This window comes from Staurois parvus, unplaced genomic scaffold (genome assembly GCF_062004578.1).
Source record: "Staurois parvus isolate SC_StPar_1 unplaced genomic scaffold, SC_StPar_1.0 ptg000235l, whole genome shotgun sequence".
NCBI lineage: Eukaryota > Metazoa > Chordata > Amphibia > Anura > Ranidae > Staurois > Staurois parvus.
In genome coordinates this window covers 3,725,409-3,743,517 of record NW_028318031.1, presented here as the reverse complement: position 1 = coordinate 3,743,517, position 18,109 = coordinate 3,725,409, and the positions used below count along the sequence as shown (strand labels likewise).

Sequence of the window (18,109 nt, the reverse complement as noted above, 5' to 3'; positions counted from 1 at the left end):
GTCCCTAAAGCTGATGTGTTGAAAGCAGAAAAAAAAAAAAAAAGGGGAAAGTGAGAGGATTTGAGTGACTTTGACAAGGGCCAAATTGTAATGGCTGGGTGACTGAGTCAGAGCATCTCCAGAATGGCAGCTCTTGTGGAATGTTCGGGGACTGCAGTAGTCAGGACCTCCCAAACGTGGTCCAATGAAGGAAAACCAGTGAACCACCGACAGATTTGTGGGCAGCCATTGCTTATTGATGCAAGTGGAAAGCGAAGGCTGGCCTGTGTAGTCTGATCTAATAGAAGAGCTACTGTAGTTCAAATTGCTGAACAAGTTAGTGATATTAAAGGCAATTAAAAAGAAAAACATTTCTATACCTACCTGCTGTGTGCAGTGGCTTTGCACAGAGCAGCCTGGATCCTCCTCTTCTCAGGTCCCCTCACCAGTGCTCTTGGCTCCTCCCTCCTGCCAAGTGCCCCCAAAGCAAGAAGCTTGCTATGGGGACACCCAAGCAGGCTCACTCCTGAGCTGCTGCTCTGTGTCCATTCACAGACAGAACTGTGCCTCAGCCCCACCCCCTCCTCATTGGCTTGCTGTCTCTGATTGCCCACGGCTCCCACTGCTGTCTCAGCTAATAAGAATAGAGAGTCCCTGGAGAACTGAGGATCTTGAAAAAAATATCTGTATTGTGATGAGGCCCAGGTAAGTACCGGGGGGCAGGGGGGGCTGCTGCACACAGAAGTTTTTTCACCTTCATGCACAGAATACGTGAAGGTAAAAACCCTTGAGCCTTTACAACAACCTTAATGCTGGTTCTGATAGAGAGGTGTCAGAACACAGTGCATTGCAATTTGCTGTACATGGTGCAGTGTAGCCACAGAACAATGAGGGTGTCCATGGTGACCTGTGTCCAAAGCCAAAAGTGTCTACAATGTGCAGAACTGGACCACAGTGCAATGGAAGAAGATGGCCTGGTCTGATGAATCAAGCATGGTTTGAGGAACACAATGAGTTGGGGATGTTGACTTGGTCTCCAAAATCTCCAGATCTTAATCCAATAGAGCATCCATGAAATGTGCTGGAAAGCCTGAACCATGGCGTTTCCACCTCACAGGATCTAGATCTGCTAGTGACGGCTTGGTGCCAGATACTACAGCATATCATCAGAGGTCTAGTGGAGTCCATGCCTCAACGGGTTATGGTGGGTGGTCATAGCTGGGGGAGATTTACTAAAACTGGAGCACTCAGAATCTGGTGCAGCTGTGCAAAGTAGCCAATCAGCTTCTAACTCCAACCTGCTCAATGAAGCTTTAACAATAAATCCTGGAAGCTGATTGGTTTCTATGCAGAGATGAACCAGATTTTCCACTTTCCAGCTTTTATAAACCTTCCCGGCAGTTATAGCAGATCGGGGCAGGTAGTGACACCCTGGTGGGTACTGTCACTTATGACCTTTGCCATTAACCATTTAACCAGCACAAGCCAAGCCTACCCAATCTCCAACATGCAATGTGCCCAGTGGCACCTGGTGATGAGTTATGACACCATGCAGGGCCTGGGTCTGTGTAACAGCTGGAGGGGGCCATCATCTTCCCACCCCTGTACAGATCACACTCCTCACTACAGCAAGGTGCACCTTCTATTGGATGCCATTAAAGGACTTGATGAAGGATCGCATGTCATTGCCAGCAATGTTGTGTGATCTCACATCTCCTGGGCCATTTTGCAGAGGAGATGACATGTGCTGCTCTGGAAACACAGGGAATCACCAGGCACCCCATTGGTTGCTAAGGCCAACCACACCCCCAGCTGTCTGCACCTGATCATTATAGAAGGGGCCCATGAGTCAGGGTCACCAGACTCTGCTAAACACATGAAGGGCAAATAGCAGGCCGCCCTCCCCATCCATCCACCTAGCCCGGCTCACATTCCTCCTCAGTGTCCGATGGGGGATGGGACACATGACCAGCACTCCAGCTCTGTCTGTGGACTACAGCTCAGCAGATCCATTGACCGGACCTGTCCCCGTGTTGTCACTCACCCCTCGCATCGCTCCCGGTGCAGGCCGCCGATCTCCATGTCTCCACCCGACACTTTCCATCTCACGTCAAAACACAGCGAAGCCTGACCGGGCCCCTCCCCTAGCATCACACGCTGAGCCATCCAAGGCCCCTCCCCCAGCATCACACGCTCAGCCATCCCGAGCCCCGCCCAAAACTTCAGACGTCGCTCCTTCCGCCCAAACTAGGCAAAACCCCTGCAATGTGTATGTGTGCCGCTAGGGGCGCTGTACCTATGGAAACTTTGGATTGCTCTGACTAATCAATAAGGAATGCAGAGCCACCCTTTCCTAAAGATGTCAGAGTGCACACCATAGGCTGATTCACCTTGTCACTGCTATTCAGCCGTGTGACATCCCCCCTTCCCCCTCACAAAAGTGTCCAAAAGTTGAAGGAGGGGATTGACAGAAAATGTATTTATTACAGGTACTTATATAGCACCGTCAATTTACACTGCACTTTACATATACTGTATATATTGTACATTCACATCAGTCCCTAACCCTCAAGGGGTGTACAATCTAAGGTCCCTAACTCACATTCATACACACACATACTAGGGCCAATTTAGACAGGAGCCAATTCACCTACCAGCATGTCTTTGGAGTGTGGGAGGAAACTGGAGTATCCAGAGGAAACCAACGCAGGGCTGCGCTTTACATATACTGTATATTTTGTACATTGACATAAGTCCCTAACCCTGAAGAGGCGTACAATCTAAGATCCCTAACTTACATTCATACATACACGTACTAGGGACAATTTAGACAGGAGCCAATTAATCTACCAGCATGTCTTTGGAGTGTGGGAGGAAACCGGAGTACCTGGAGGAAACCCACGCAGGCACAGGGAGAACATGCAAACTCCAGGCAGGTGGTGCCGTGGTTGGGTTTCAAACCAACAACCCAGGCGGAAGTGCTAACCAATTAGCCACTGTGCTGCCCACAGAGAAGCAGGACTTCTCTTTTGGGGTGCAGTTCTGCTATAATAACCACTTTTTCTTGTGGTTTGTTTTGTGCTGCACAGTGGCTAAATGGTTAGCACTTCCAGCTGGCAGTACAAGGGTTGTCAGTTCAAATCCCAACCATGGCACCTCCTGCCTGGAGTTTGCATGTTCTCCCTGAGCCTGCAAGGGTTTCCTCCCACACTCCAAAGACATGCTGGAAGGTTAATAGGTTCCTGTCTAAAATGTCCCTAATATGTGTATGTATGAATGTAAGTTTAGAGACCTTAGATTATATGCCCCTTGATGGTTAGGGACTGATGTGAATTTCAAAAATACATATAAAGCATTGCATAATAATATTGTTTTGTTTCTTGTTTTACAAAAAGGAAAAATGACCAAAATTTTGAAAAAAACCTTTTAATTCCTGCTAAAATAAAAAATGTCAGAAAAGTACGAAAACCCTGATATGAAAGCAAACACCCCAAGACGATGTAATTTTTTTGGAAATGAAGACACATGCGGGTACTGAGGGGGTTAAAGATGGAGCGTGAGAATGGTGCACTATAGGTACATTAATGTTTAGGTCATGCACACAGGAAGGATGTAGTAAAGGGGTTAACATACTTGTCACATTCAGTGTCTGGATGGAGATGAAGGGGTTAATGTTCAGATGGGCAGGATAAGGGAGGTGATGGGTTAATGCACAGGTCACTAGGGATGATATTGAAGATAGTATGTGAAGGAGAGGGCAGGAAAGGGTTAATAAAAATGACTCCAGTGTCACTGCCACAGAATGAAGGAATCTGCAGCTGCTGATCCATTAAAGTGTTACTAAACCCACAACAGTAAAATCAGTCTGTATATGCAGTAAAACATGCTTGTTATACTCACTGTGGAAACTAAGGGGTTAATCCTCCACATTTTGTAAAAGGGATGCTTGATCCTGATTTTCTGATCTTCCCCTTCTTTTACTGTCCCTAATCCATCTGCCATAGTTAAGCGGCAGTGACAAGTCTGCACATGCTCAGTTTGGTGTGTATTGCTAGATTTATTTTTCTGTTTTCTTTTTAGGGAGACTGCATGTAATCAGCACAAGGCCAATCAGGACTTCAGTACTGTCCAGACAGAGGGTCAGAAGTCATGCAGCCTCACAGGACAGCCAGAGCAGAATGAAAACTCCTCCTACAAGCTTTAACCAATGCACTGGTAGAAGTCCCAAAACTGCTATATACTGCTGATAAGAAAATGTATTTATCAGTTTATATTTACTAAAATAATTGCATTTCCATGTTCTGTGTACTGTTGGAGACCAGATATAGTGAATGCAGGGTCCTGGGTTTAGTAACACTTTAATTCTATCCCCATTCACAATTACTACGATATTTCTCCTTTCCCTGTTGTAAGGGGAGGACTCAGCACTGTAAACTATACCATGTGATTGCTGTGATGCCCAATCAAAGAAATCTGATCACATGGTACTCAGTTCCTTGAATTGGCTGGGTCAAATGCCTGTGTTCCCATCTGTCTAATGAATGTCAACTGGGATCACAGTGACCCCCAGGCAGATCAGCCATCTGAAGGCTATATATCCAGTGCCTTTTATGAACAGCACTGGATAAAGGGCCAACCAATCTGCTGTTGATAGATGTACCCTGGTAGAAGAGTTAATTGGTAAGTGTTTTTTTAAATACTATCTTAATATTGGATTTTTCTGATCTGCTGCCCTCTACTGTCTGTATTGTGTACTTACTGTACTCTCTACAGTAAGACATATGCTTTTTGTAAGTAAAAAAATCTTTGGTTATGTGAAAACATTTTTTGGGTTATCTGTTTATATTTGGTATATTCATTTATGATTGTTTATATATTTACTAGAAAGTCCTTTGTTTATCATGCCCCCTGAGGAAGATCTAGAATATAGAATGATCAAAACACGACAGGGTTTTTTTTCTTTCTTTTCTGTGTGGTTTCATATTCTTGTAAGAATACTGTCAGAGCAATATTCTTTTTAGAAATCATGTATTTAACATTACAATGGAAATGTGTGTGTAATAAAGTTGATAAAAATCTTTTTTAACCAAATGTCTTTTTCAATATAGGTATGATCCTATTGCTGCATGAAAGTCCCACTGGGGGTTCTTTGGGTACATAAAATATATTTCAAAGATATTTTTCTTCCATGTGGGTATATTTGCAAATGTGTGAAAAGTAAACCCCTTATTTTTAATGAGAACTGTTAGACAGGGTCAGTTTGGTTTTGTTGCAGGCTGGCTGGTAAGTGAGCTGGGAATTTATGTTTGTTTTTTGACATGCCGTGCCCTTCCATGTGCTCATTGCTGCAAGGCTAGTCCTAGGTTGGTGTAGTGCAGTTGTCTAGTCTGCCACTAGGTAGTTCTGCCCTAAAATAGTATGGTAAAAGGAAAGGTTACAAGCAAGTGATAGCTCCCCTTTTGGAGAAGTCCCTCCTGCAGTGATGTCATGTGTGAGTCAGGTCCCCATATCTAATCCAGCTGGAGAGCAGCCTTAGTACAGATGGGGCATGGGAGCCAAATACCCAACACCTATATGCAGATGTAGTCAGCACAGCCAAGATCCTGCTCAGGGCAGAAGTCCCAGGAGAAGTGTAAAGAATTCAGTTGGAGCAGCTGTAGTAGTCCTGTCTCTGAAACAACTAAAGGAAAATCATGAGCTGGAGGCTTAATTCCTTATGGGAAAGTCAGAAACCAGGAGAGCAACTGCAAGGAGCATGCCCAGCTGGGTAGAGCTATGGAGTGGGACTTGAAAGGAGAGACTCGTTTACTGTAGAAGGAGCCTTGTTAACTAACCACTTGCCCTCCAGAGGATTTACCCCCTCTCCTGACCAGGCCATTTTTTGCAATACGGCGCTGCATTAATTTAACTGACAATTGCGCAGTCATGCAACGCTGCACCCAAATTAAGTTTATGTCTTTTTTTTCCCACAAACTTTCAGTGGTATTTGATCACCTCTGCGTTTTTTATTTTTTGCACTATAAAACAAAAAAATGCCAACAATTTTGAGAAAAAAAACATATTTTTGACTTTTTGCTATTAAACATCTCCAGTAAAAAAAACTACCGTATTTTTCGCCGTATAAAACGCACTTTTTCTTCCCCAAAACTGGGGGGGAAATGTCAGTGCGTCTTATAATGCGTCTTATAAGGCGAATATGGAGCAGCCGGTCCGGTATTTCCACCGTGGCCGTGTCAGAATACCGGGCCGGCCGCTCAGCTCTGCAGCGGGACCTTACCTGTTCCTCTATCCAGCGGCGTGCTGTCTTCCCGGCTTCTGTAGTGTGGGCACTGGGCATGACAGCCGGGTGCCCAGTGCGCATGCGCAAGAAGCGGTGCTTTTTGTGAATGGTAAGGTGGTACCTGGGACACATGACAGATCCCAGAAGCCGCCGGACCAATCACAAAGCGCAAGTGCTTCTCGCTCATGCGCACTGGGCACCCGGCTGTCATGCCGAGCACCATTACAGAAGCCGGGAAGACAGCGCGCGGCTGGATCGAGGAACAGGTAAGATCAAACAAAAACTCTGCGGAAGTAAGAGCGGGTACCTGTCAAATTCAGGTACCCGCTCCCCACCTCCCCAAAGGTCAGCAGTCATCTGTACTGTCCGCAGTCTGTGGTCATCCCTGTGCTGTCCGCAGTCTCTGGTCATCCCTGTGCTGTCCGCAGTCTCTGGTCATCCCTGTGCTGTCCGCAGTCTCTGGTCATCTCCTGTACTGTGTCTGCAGTCCATTAGTTCAGAATTTTTTTTTTCCTGTTTTCTGCCTCTAAAACCTAGGTGCGTCTTATGGTCAGGTGCGTCTTATACGGCGAAAAATACGGTAATTCTGTCATAAATTTAGACCAAAATGTATTCTGCTACATCTGAAAAAAAAAATCCAAATAAAATCCCAATATGTGTAAATTAATTGGTTTATGTGAAAGTTATAGCATCTACAAATGGCGGTATATACTGGAATTTTTTTTTAATGCTAGTATTGGCAGCAATTAGCAAAACACACACTTATAGTGGGACTGTGGTGGGCATTCTGACACTGAGAGCGAACTGACTAACTGTCACTGACACCCTCAGTGATGCTAATACAGCGATCAGTGCTAATAAAAAGCACTGACACTGTACTAATGACACTGGGCAGGAAGGGTTAACATCTGGGACGATCAAAGGGTTAACTGTGTGCTGTGTGTGTTTTACTGTGTGTTATGTGTTAAGTTTACAGTGTAAGCACATTGCTATGTATTGCTCTGCTATGCAGAGCAATACAAAGCAGTGTGCAGGAGCTGACAGGGGAGAGATCTGTATTGCTTACATACAGACCCCGTCAGTGATACTCGGCGATCACTAGGTGCCGGTGGGGAATCACCGGCCGGCACCTGGTGATTGACAGCTGAGGCCGCCAATGGCGGCACGGGTAGCACCCCCTACCCGGAAATGCAAAATCAAGCGGTTAATCTTGGCTCACAGAGTGGGTTCTTCACCTTTCAGTGTGAATAGAGCAGAATGCTGCAGATATAATATATCTGAGTCCCAACTCTGTGGTGCTCCCAAGGAGAGAGAGACCGAGTAAGAGAAAATGACTGCTTAAAGTGGTAGTAAACTCTGCCTTTGAGGTTGTATCTACAGGTAAGCATATAATAAGACTGCATGCAGCCAACGAAGTCACCGGCACATATGCTTTGAAGGGACTTCGTACCCATGCACGCACCACTGGAGGGCTTTGTTCTAAGATAAGTATCTCATAATTTGCCAGTATGTGATGCACTAGCAAATCATGCCATTGCCTTGCAAGGTTTTTTTTTTTTTTTTTTTAAAGGCCACGGTTTACTACCACTTCCAAGCAGAAATTTTACCCATAACAACTTGACAAAAATAATTAATTAGCATTCCACATTAATAATTATGCTACCAAAATTAGTGTGTGCTGTAAATTGTCTCCAGCATTGTTCCTGTTTCTTCTTACCAAAGACTGCCATTTTGCTGAAGCCCAGAGTCCCTGAGCAGCGGTAAATCTTTAGGCTGTCAGCAGATTAGATAAACTGCAAAGAGGACTTATTGCTTTCTTTCAACAATGGCTTTCTTCTTGACACTCTTCTATAAAGGCCAGATTTGTGGAGTGCATGACTAATAGTTGTCCTGTGGACAGATTCTCCCATATGAGCTGTAGATCTCTGCAGCTCCTCCAGAGTTACTATGGGCCTCTTGGCTGCTTCTCTCATTAATGCTCTCCTTGCCCGGCCTGTCAGTTTAGGTGGACGGCCATGACTTGGTAGGTTTGCAGTTGTGCCATACTCTTTCGATTTTCGGATGATAGATTGAACAGTGTTCTGTGAGATTTTCAAAGCTTAGGATATTTTTTTATAACCTCACCATACTTTAAACTTCGCCACAACTTTATCCCTGACATGTCTGGTGTGTTCCTTGGCCTTCACGATGCTGTTTGTTCACTAATGTTCTCTAACAAACCTCTGAGGACTTCACAGAACAGCTGTATTTATACTGAGATTAAATTACACACAGGTAGACTCTATTTACTAATTAGGTGACTTCTGAAGGCAATTGGTTCCACTAGATTTTAGGGGTATCAGAGTAAAGGGGGCTGAATACAAATGCACACCACACATTTCAGATATATACTTGTAAAACATTTTGAAAACCATTGATCATTTTCCTTCCACTTCACAATTATGTGCTACTTTGTGTTGGTCTATCACAGTGGTCTCCAAACTGTGGCCCGGGGGCCAGATGCAGCCCTTGCTTGCTTTTATATGGCCCTTGGGCCATTATTCCCCCTACTGTCAGCAACAGTGAGGTATAGTTCCTGCCACTGACACCAATGATGGGGCACTATTCCTCCCACTGACACCAATGATGGGGCACTATTCCTCCCACTGACATGAATGATGATACATTATTCCTCCCACTGATACCAATGATGGGGCACTATTCCTCCCACTGACACCAATAATGGGGCACTATTCCTCCCACTGACACCAATGATGGGGCACTATTCCTCTCACTGACACCAATGATGATACATTATTTCTTCCACTGATACCAATGATGATACATTATTCCTTCCACTGATACCAATAATGGGGCACTATTCCTCCCTCTGACACCAACGATGGGACAGGGTTACTCCCACTGACACCAAGACATTTTCTACTCCCGCTGGCCACAGTCCGGCCCTCCTAAAGTTTGAAGGACAGTAAACTGACCCTTTGTTTAGAACATTTTAAGACCCCTGGTCTATCACATAGAATCCCAATAAAATACATTTACGTTTTTGGTTGTAACATGACAAAATGTGGAAAATTTCAAGCGGTATGAATACATTTCAAGGCAATGTAACTACTGTAGATCATCCACCAAATGTGATTGATAATATACTGTCAAGTGACTACGGCATGTGTCGATATGATGTGACTGTTTTGTGCCATTTTCCAAGTATTACCAGTAAAGTAAACAAAAATATTTCTCCGCACTATCATACCTATAAAAAACAAAATTGCAAACCACTGTTTGCTGTAGCATTGTCATGTGTTCCTACATCCAACGAATGAAATTCCTAAAGAGTGCAGCTCAATCTCAAATTGTAACTGTATGCAAACCTTACAATAAATATATATTTTAGCAAGTAAACAATATTTTGACTATACTGTATGTGCTTACAATCTGCAAAATGTGCACCTGATGCTCTGCTCAGCATTAACAAACGTGCAAAAAAAATCTCTTCTCGTGATAACATCCGTAATAAATATCGTGCATTAAAAGTTAAAAAAATATGTGTTTTTAAGCAAACATCTATGTCCTTCTTGAGTTTTCTATCATTTCCACCACTGTGTGCTCCATCACCAGCTATACTACCTCCTCATCTTAAAGTGTTACTAAACCCACAACAATAAAATCAGTCTGTATATGCAGTAAAGCATGTTTGTTATGCTCACTGTGGGACCTAAGGGGTTAATCCTCTGCATTGTGTAAAAAGGCTGCTTGATCCTAAGTGGTTAGCACTTTCACCTGGCAGTACTAGGGTCCTTGGTTCAAATCCCAACCACAGCACCACCTGCCTGGAGTCTGCATGTTCTCCCTGTGCCTGTGTGAGTTTCCTCTGGGGACTCCGGTTCACTCCAAAGACATGTTGGTAAGTTAATTGGCTCCGGTCTAAATTGTCCCTAGTATGTGTATGTATGAATGTGAGTTAGGGACCTTAGATTGTACGCTCCTCGGGGGCGGGGACTGATGTGAATGTACAATATATATGTAAAGCGCTATATAAGTACCTGTAATAAACAAATCCTGTCCTCTCTGATCCTCTAAATCTTCTACTGTCCCCAATTCATCTGCTGATCGAACAGATCATTCAGATCTCCACTGGATTCTCCAGATGTACCAACAGGGCTTTTTGTGCTCCAAACAGGCCTCCACAGCTCACAGGAACACATTCCAGCACCTTTGCTACTTTTGTAACCAGTAGGCAGGTTAGGCATCTGATGGCCCATAGGTAGGGAATTAGAGGACTGGTTGCATGGCAGATTAGAAACTACTAGGGATTAAGAAACAAAGTAGACTCTGAGTTCCAGTGTAACACAACAGTTTCTGCTGAGGAAAAGCTACGTTCCAGGCTGGTTGGACAATGCCACCATATCTAAGAATTGGCAAGCTGCGATATATAAAATTTTGATTTTGAGTTTAATACTGCTTTTAATTCATAAATAATTTTATCCTAAGAAAGTTTAATCCAAATTTAGAAATATTGCTTAAGTGTGGCACTGGTGTATTTAACAAGGCTGTTTAAATATCTTCCATTATTTGTTATATTATGACATGTTATTTTATTATTTTTTGATCTATTTACACCTCATAGAAACTTTCAGTTATCGCCAGCTTTAAAGGTTGGTAGACATGACCTGACTTCATTTCGGCACCTATCGCAATCCTATCCCAGCCATCGATGAGTAAAGGTTTGGGCCCTACATACAGGAAGATTTTATGTCATCTTTCCAATAGCTAAGGGGGTTCCAGCTGCAATACGCAGTTCAAAAATAGCCTTATAATCATGAGTAGTTGAGGAGTTTTGGATAGGGGATTCTTCACCCAGGGGTGGGGATGCTTGTGATATTATTACCTAAAAGGGGCACATGGCCATGTTAGGTCAATCCTCAATCTTCTTGTATACGTTAAGCTGCGTGGAATTCATACCACCAAATAGCCATGGATACTGCATGAGTGACTCAGAATTTTAACAAAATGCTGGTATCATATAGATCTGAGCTGGATGGAAAATTTATGTTGGGGGGAATTAGAGAATTTGTGCTGGGGGTGATTTGGGAGGGAAGAGGATTTGTGCTAGATGGGGGGGGGGGAGAATTTGTCCTGGGAGGATGCACAGGTGTTCCATGCAGCCTCATGCAGGCACCCTGTTCAAATCATTGAAAGGGAGACGTTTGCACAGATCTCTAATTGCATCCCTGAGTGTACATCTGGAGGACAGATGGACCGCTCAGAATGCAGTCTGCCATGGAACACATGTGCCTCCTGTGCAGGTTAGGACAGCCCTTTGCACCAATGTACAGAACAGTACACCTGTGTGAATGAGGCCTTAGGACCCTGCAATCAGCAAAGCTAATGATCACACTTGGGAAATTGCAGGATCTAGCCTGACAACTTCGGCTTTTCAGTTATGGATTTTGAAAATGTGAGTACAGTATAAACAAAGTAAGCAGGGGTCGTGCAGTACCCAGCTGACATCCCTCCACCTCATAGACTGCCGCCTTTCCAAGCTGACGATCGGCCGCTCATCAGTCGGAATTTAAAGTTAGAACCACGACGGTATGAAAGCACCTGGGGAACACAAAATAGAGAACTGGTTTCTGGAGTCTGACAGGTGTCAAACTTTAAGGAAACTGATTCACGATAAATTATGCAAGAAACTATAGTAATTTCTAGGTGTGTCAAGGCCAAGTCAAGGCTTCTAATGCAATGGTATGTATTGCTGTGAAAGTGTTTACATAGCAGAGCTAAAGGTGAGCATAGTGTTATCAGGAAATTATTATTATTATACAGTATTTATATAGCGCCAGAAAGGTTTGCTCAGCGCTGTACAATATAATGAGGGACAGTACATGAGACAATACAGTAACAATACAATACACAAGGGGTTCGAGGGCCCTGCTCTTTCGAGCTTACAATCTAGGAGAGAGGGGAAAGTGGTACAGGAGGAAGTGGCTGTGGGGGATGGAGTGGTAGGAGGAGTGGAGGAGATCGGCTGTTAGGTGAGGGTGGGGTAGGCTTCCCTGAAGAGATGGGTTTTCAGGGGGCGCCTAAAGGTGAGGAGGGAAGGTGGCAGTCTGATGGATTGGGGTAGTGAGTTTCAGAGGATGGGGGAAGTCCTGGAGAAGTCCTGCAGTTGGCCGTGGGAGGTGGAGACCAGGGAGCTAGAAAGTAGGAAGTCTTGTGAGGAGCGAAGATTACGGGTTGGGTGGTATTTGGGTATTAGGTCGGTGAGGTAGTTTGGGGCAGCGTTGTGAATGGCTTTGTATGTCAGTGTTAGTAGTTTGAATTTAATGCGTTGGGCAATCAGGAGCCAGTGGAGGGAATGACAGAGGGGGGTGGCAGAAGAGGAGCGGTTGGTAAGGTGGATGAGTCTGGCCGCTTAGCCGGCAAACAAGTTTTATTGGATTGCCAATCACCGGCATGGTAGGGTGCACCTGCAAATGCACTCTGCAACCAGTTAGATTTGAGAACGCCAGCACAGGTTCACACCATCAGCTGCAGGAGGCAGCCCCATTGAAAGAAATGGAAGACTTCAGTAGCTAATTGCAAGCACTTGCATGTAATATCTCATGAAGCAATCACATATAAGTGATCGTTCTTGGACGAAGACTTTTGAGGCCAGGTCAGGGTCAAAAAACACTTTTTTAAGCAAAGCAAGGACAGATTGAAATATCTGTATCACATATCTGATAGGGACCGAGTAGATGAAGGGGCTGCTCTTGCACCTCCTGACCACTCCTGAAGGTGGTTACAGGAAGTGTGAGGGCAGACAGTAGTATGAGTGAAGGGGTTGCAGAGAGTACCAGATCTGTGTTGCTGCCAGATGCATGGAGCAAAGAATTGAGGATCACAGAGTAGGATCCAAATGCAGGAACACCAGCTCACTGGAGCAGGTTATAGGAATTAGGTTGGGGCCCTTGTAGTGGGTGGACACAGTCAGGCAGTGGGGTACGAAATCAGAAGAGAGGAAAAATTAAGGAAACCAGCCAGCCAGTGAAAGTCAGGCAAAGTACAAGGCAGAAAGCATTAAACAAAATTCAGAAGGCAAGTCGGGTAATACGTTTTGTACCATGCGATCCGGTGCAGGCAAACGCACTGCATTTGCAACCTGGGTTTGGGGTGTTATTGAGTTACCATTGACACCTGCTGCAGATCGCAACTGCAGTGCAATTTGAACATGTTGTGCGAAACGTGCACAGAACGCGGGTTTCCTGCACCGCATTTTAGTGTGAACCTTGTTAACTCTACATATGAGGAATAGCCAGTGAGCCAGCCATACATGGATCGAAATTCATCTGGTTCAGCAGAACTATCTGACAATTGACTTGTGTACAACCAGACTGTTGGGGTTTCCAGAACAATCAGTCCTGCTGGCTGTAGCTGGCAACACTGATCATCATATTCTGCTGGCGGGTAAAGTTCCCCGCCAGCAGAATACAATAGCTCAGCACTGGTTAAAGGAAAAAAATTAAGTATATATGGCCTGCCTGATTTTCCAACATGTAGCATAAGGGCTTCACTTTTTAGTGTACAAATTGAATGGATTGTGTTGTATATGCCAGGGGTTCTTCTGATGTGTTCATAGGGTGCTGATACAAGTATATACTAAAGTGTATACAAGAAAATGATATACTGTGGAACAATTAACTGAGCTAATATTTGTGTTTTCTTTACAAATATAATAGCTTATTTAGACAAAATGTCTATGCATTAGAGCAGCCTTCTTCACTTAGGGTTCCTCCAGAGGTTGCTAGGGATTCTTAGTGAAATGAGAAATTCCTGTCATTCAGATAAGTAACCCCAGACTCCAAAAATATTTTTAGGTATCTGTAAAGGGGCATTCTTCCCAGCAACCATCAATGTAAGAAGCATTCTTTTTCTGACCACTAATATAGGGAGCGTTCTTCCAACTAAACAATGTAAGGAGCATTCTTCACACTATCCACCAATGTAAGGAACATTCTTCCTACTGACCACCAATGTAAGGAGCAATTTTCTTACTGACCACCATTGAAGGGAGCAATCTTCTTACTGACCACCAATGGAAGGAGCATTCTTCTCACTATCCACCAATGTAAGGAGAGTTCTTCCCCTTGACCACCAATGAAAGAAGCATCTTTTTCACTGACCACCAATGTAAGGAACATTCTTCTTACTGACCACCAATGTAAGGAGCAATCTTCTCACTGACCGCCAATGTAAAAAGCCAACTTCTCACTGACCACCAATATAAGAAGCAGTCTTCACACTGACCACCAATGTAAGGAGCATTCTTCCTACTGACCACCAATGTAAGGAGCAATCTTTTCACTGACCACCAATGTAAAGAGCATTCTTTGCACTGACCACCAATGTAAGAATGATTCTTCTCATTGATGATCAATGTAAGAAGCATTTCTCTTACTGACCACCAATGTAAGAAGCATTCTTCTCACTGAGCACATGAGTAAGGAGCATTCTTCTGACCATCAATTTAGGTAGCATTCTTTGCACTGACTACCAATGTAAGAAGCATTCTACCCACTGACCACCAATGTAAGGATCATTCTTCCTACTGACCACCAATGTAAGGAGCAATCTTCTCACTGACCACCAATGTAAAAAGCCAACTTCTCACTGACCACCAATATAAGAAGCAGTCTTCACATTGACCACCAATGTAAGGAGCATTCTTCTATTGACCAGCAATGTAAGGAGCAATCTTTTCACTGACCACCAATGTAAAGAGCATTCTTTGCACTGACCACCAATGTAAGAATGATTCTTCTCATTGATGATCAATGTAAGAAGCATTTCTCTTACTGACCACCAATGTAAGAAGCATTTTTCTCACTGAGCACATAAGTAAGGAGCATTCTTCTGACCACCAATTTAGGTAGCATTCTTTGCACTGACCACCAATGTAAAAAGCATTCTACCCACTGACCACCAATGTAAGAAGCATTCTACCCACTGACCACCAATGTAAGGATCATTCTTCCCCCTGACCACCAATGTAAGGAGCATTCTTCTCACTGACCACCTTTGTAAGGAGCATTCTTCCTCCTGACCACCAGTATAAGGAGCATTCTTCCTCCTGACCACCAGTATAAGGAGCAATCTTCTCACCAACCACCATGGTAAGCACCATATTTCTCACTGACCACAAATGTAGGGAGCATTCCTCTCACTGACCACTGATGTAAGAGGTTTTCTTCTACCTGACCACTTAAGGGAACATTCTTCTCACTAACCTTCTGTGTAAGGAACATTCTTCTCACAGACTACCAGTATAAGGAGCATTCTTCCTACTGACCACCAAGATAAGGAAAATTATTTTCAATGAACACCAATGTAAGGAGCATTGTTCCCTCTGACCACCAAAGTAAGAAGCATTCTTCTCACTGACCACTAATGTAAGGAGTATTCTTCTCATTGACCTTTAATGTAAAGAGCATTCTTCCCAGGGGCCGCCAATGTAATGGTTTCTTTCTAACAGTAACCACCAGTGTAATGGGGACCTTATCCCACTGTGTAAGGGGACACTTCCCCCACTGACCACCAATCTAAGGGGGTACTTATCCCATGCTGTATACCACTGATGTAAGGGAGCATTTCACTGATCACCAATGTAAGATTATACTTTTTTCCTGACCATCTTTCCTTTTCTGGTCTTTATTATTATTCCTTTCAGTTGATTATCATTCCTGAAAAAAATGTTGTCATACACAGCTGTCCTGGGTGTTAAATATGCTAAGAACATAACATTATTCCTTGACATGTCTCATATATTAACATACTGCTCATACTAATGTACCATTAGTTGTAAATATAGTAATTAAAAGCAGGGGTTCCCTGAAACCAGAAACTTATTTCACTGTGGTGAAAAGGCTGAGAAAGACGACATTAGATCACACTGATAATGTAATGCTGATGTAAGGTGACCTGCACTTAGACAATTATGGTAAACATTATTCATAATTAGAAATGATTGTACATTTTATAATAAAATTGAGAAAGAACAAATTATACAGGTACAGAGAATGAGTAGGGTGACAGTGCCATCACATGGCTATACATGTGAAAAGCAGTAGAATGTATTTTCTTTCATAATCCTATGCCAAGCAAGGTGATACCTGAGCATGTCATAATAATGCAGCTATACAGGTTTCTGCAAAATAAAAGAGAGATACAACACAAAAAAATATGTAAAAATGATGTCCGTTGGCCCTGAAGCATGATATTCATTAAAGCATACCTATTTCAAGCTTTGCTATTAAAATGTAAAGTAAGTCTACAGCTGTATAACGTAGGTTGGCCAGATTTTCAAAATGAAATCCAGGGACATTCTACTGACTTTACTTTTATTGGGGGGTAGAACAGTGGTGGGGATACTAACGGCATGCAGAGAATGTTACATCTAATGTTGGTTGTGGCCAAATTGTGCTAACAGTGTGAGAGTGGCTTAAAGTGCTATGACTTAATACCGCCTTAACATACTTTGCTCTGGGTCAGGAGTGTATAACATGCAGAGTGTAGAGGCCAAAGGTAAGTAAATCCCAGAGTGCACCCCAAACTAAAATTCCTCCTTCTTCCCCAAACAATCCCCTTCATGATGCACAAATTTCCCACTCCTTAAATTGTGCTCACTGAACTTGTGCTAGAAGGGGGAGATGATTTGTACTACAAGCTAGAATTTGGGGGGGAAGGATTTGTATTGGGGGGAGTTGAGTGAGTGTTTATGCTGGGGAGGGAAAGAGGATTACTGCTGGAAAGGGGATGGGGAAAGGAGGGAGAGGATTTGTGCTGGGAGGGAGGATGGGGGAAGGAGGGAGAGGATTTGTGCTGGGAGTGAGGACAGGGGATGGAGGGAGAGGTTTTGTGCTGGGAGTGAGGACGGGGGAAGAAGGGAGAGGATTTGTGCTAGGAGTGAGGATGGAGGAAGGAGGGAGAGGATTTGTGCTGGGAGGGAGGATAGGGGAAGGAGGGAGTGGATTTGTGCTGGGAGTGAGGATGGGGGAAGAGGGAGAGGATTTGTGCTGGGAGTGAGGATGGGGGAAGGAGGGAGAGGATTTGTGCTAGGAGTGAGGATGGGGGAAGAAGGGAGAGGATTTGTGCTGGGAGGGAGGATAGGGGTAGGAGGGAGTGGATTTGTGCTGGGAGTGAGGATGGGGAAAGGAGGGAGAGGATTTGTGCTGGGAGGGAGGAATGTGAGGAGGTAGTAGTAATATTTGTTTTGGAGGAACACACAATACACACTCCTGCCCCCTGCATTCTGTCCATTACACCCTCCTGCCCCCTGCATTCCATCCATTACACACTCCTGCCCCCTGCATTCCGTCCATTACACACTCCTGCCCCCTGCATTCCGTCCATTACACACTCCTGCCCCCTGCATTCCGTCCATTACACACTCCTGACCCCTTCACTCTGTTATATACTCCTAAACCTGACATTGCACCAATATGCTTTGTTAGTGCGCACTGAAAAAAAACAGGCCAGGTTGCATTTTTTGAGTAGTGAGTTTTTAACAATGTACCTCGATGTGCTGCGGTATACGGTAAAATAATAGAACTAAAAAAAGGACTGCATTGCGATGAATGTTAACATATGCTTGTGAACAGGCTCTAATGGGTTCTTAGGAATGTGGCATAGGCTGAAAAGAAATGTTGTTGCTCATAAAAACTTATCCGAATCCTTTCATTTTCAATACTGCACTGTATTCTGTATACTGAAATAACAGTTGTTCCTACGGGCACCAAGCTCTGCCCTTTACCACACTTTTCACGTGTTGTCTCAATGAACTGTGCGAACTTGCCCACAGTCAAGATGGTCGGC

At 44.0% G+C, this 18,109-nt stretch overlaps 1 protein-coding gene across 11 annotated transcripts in view; it reads right to left on the bottom strand.

Moving 5' to 3' along the window:
- The window catches only part of RUBCN (rubicon autophagy regulator), a 69,602-nt gene extending 67,460 nt beyond the window's left edge, over positions 1–2,142 (bottom strand). For all 11 annotated transcript variants that reach the window (XM_089680106.1, XM_089680097.1, XM_089680103.1 and 8 more), the window contains exon 1: positions 2,024–2,142. In XM_089680106.1, coding sequence (XP_089536232.1) covers positions 2,024–2,130 — 107 coding nt within the window. In that variant the 5' untranslated portion in view covers positions 2,131–2,142. The remainder of the gene's footprint in view (positions 1–2,023) is intronic.
- Positions 2,143–18,109: the final 15,967 nt, after the last annotated feature.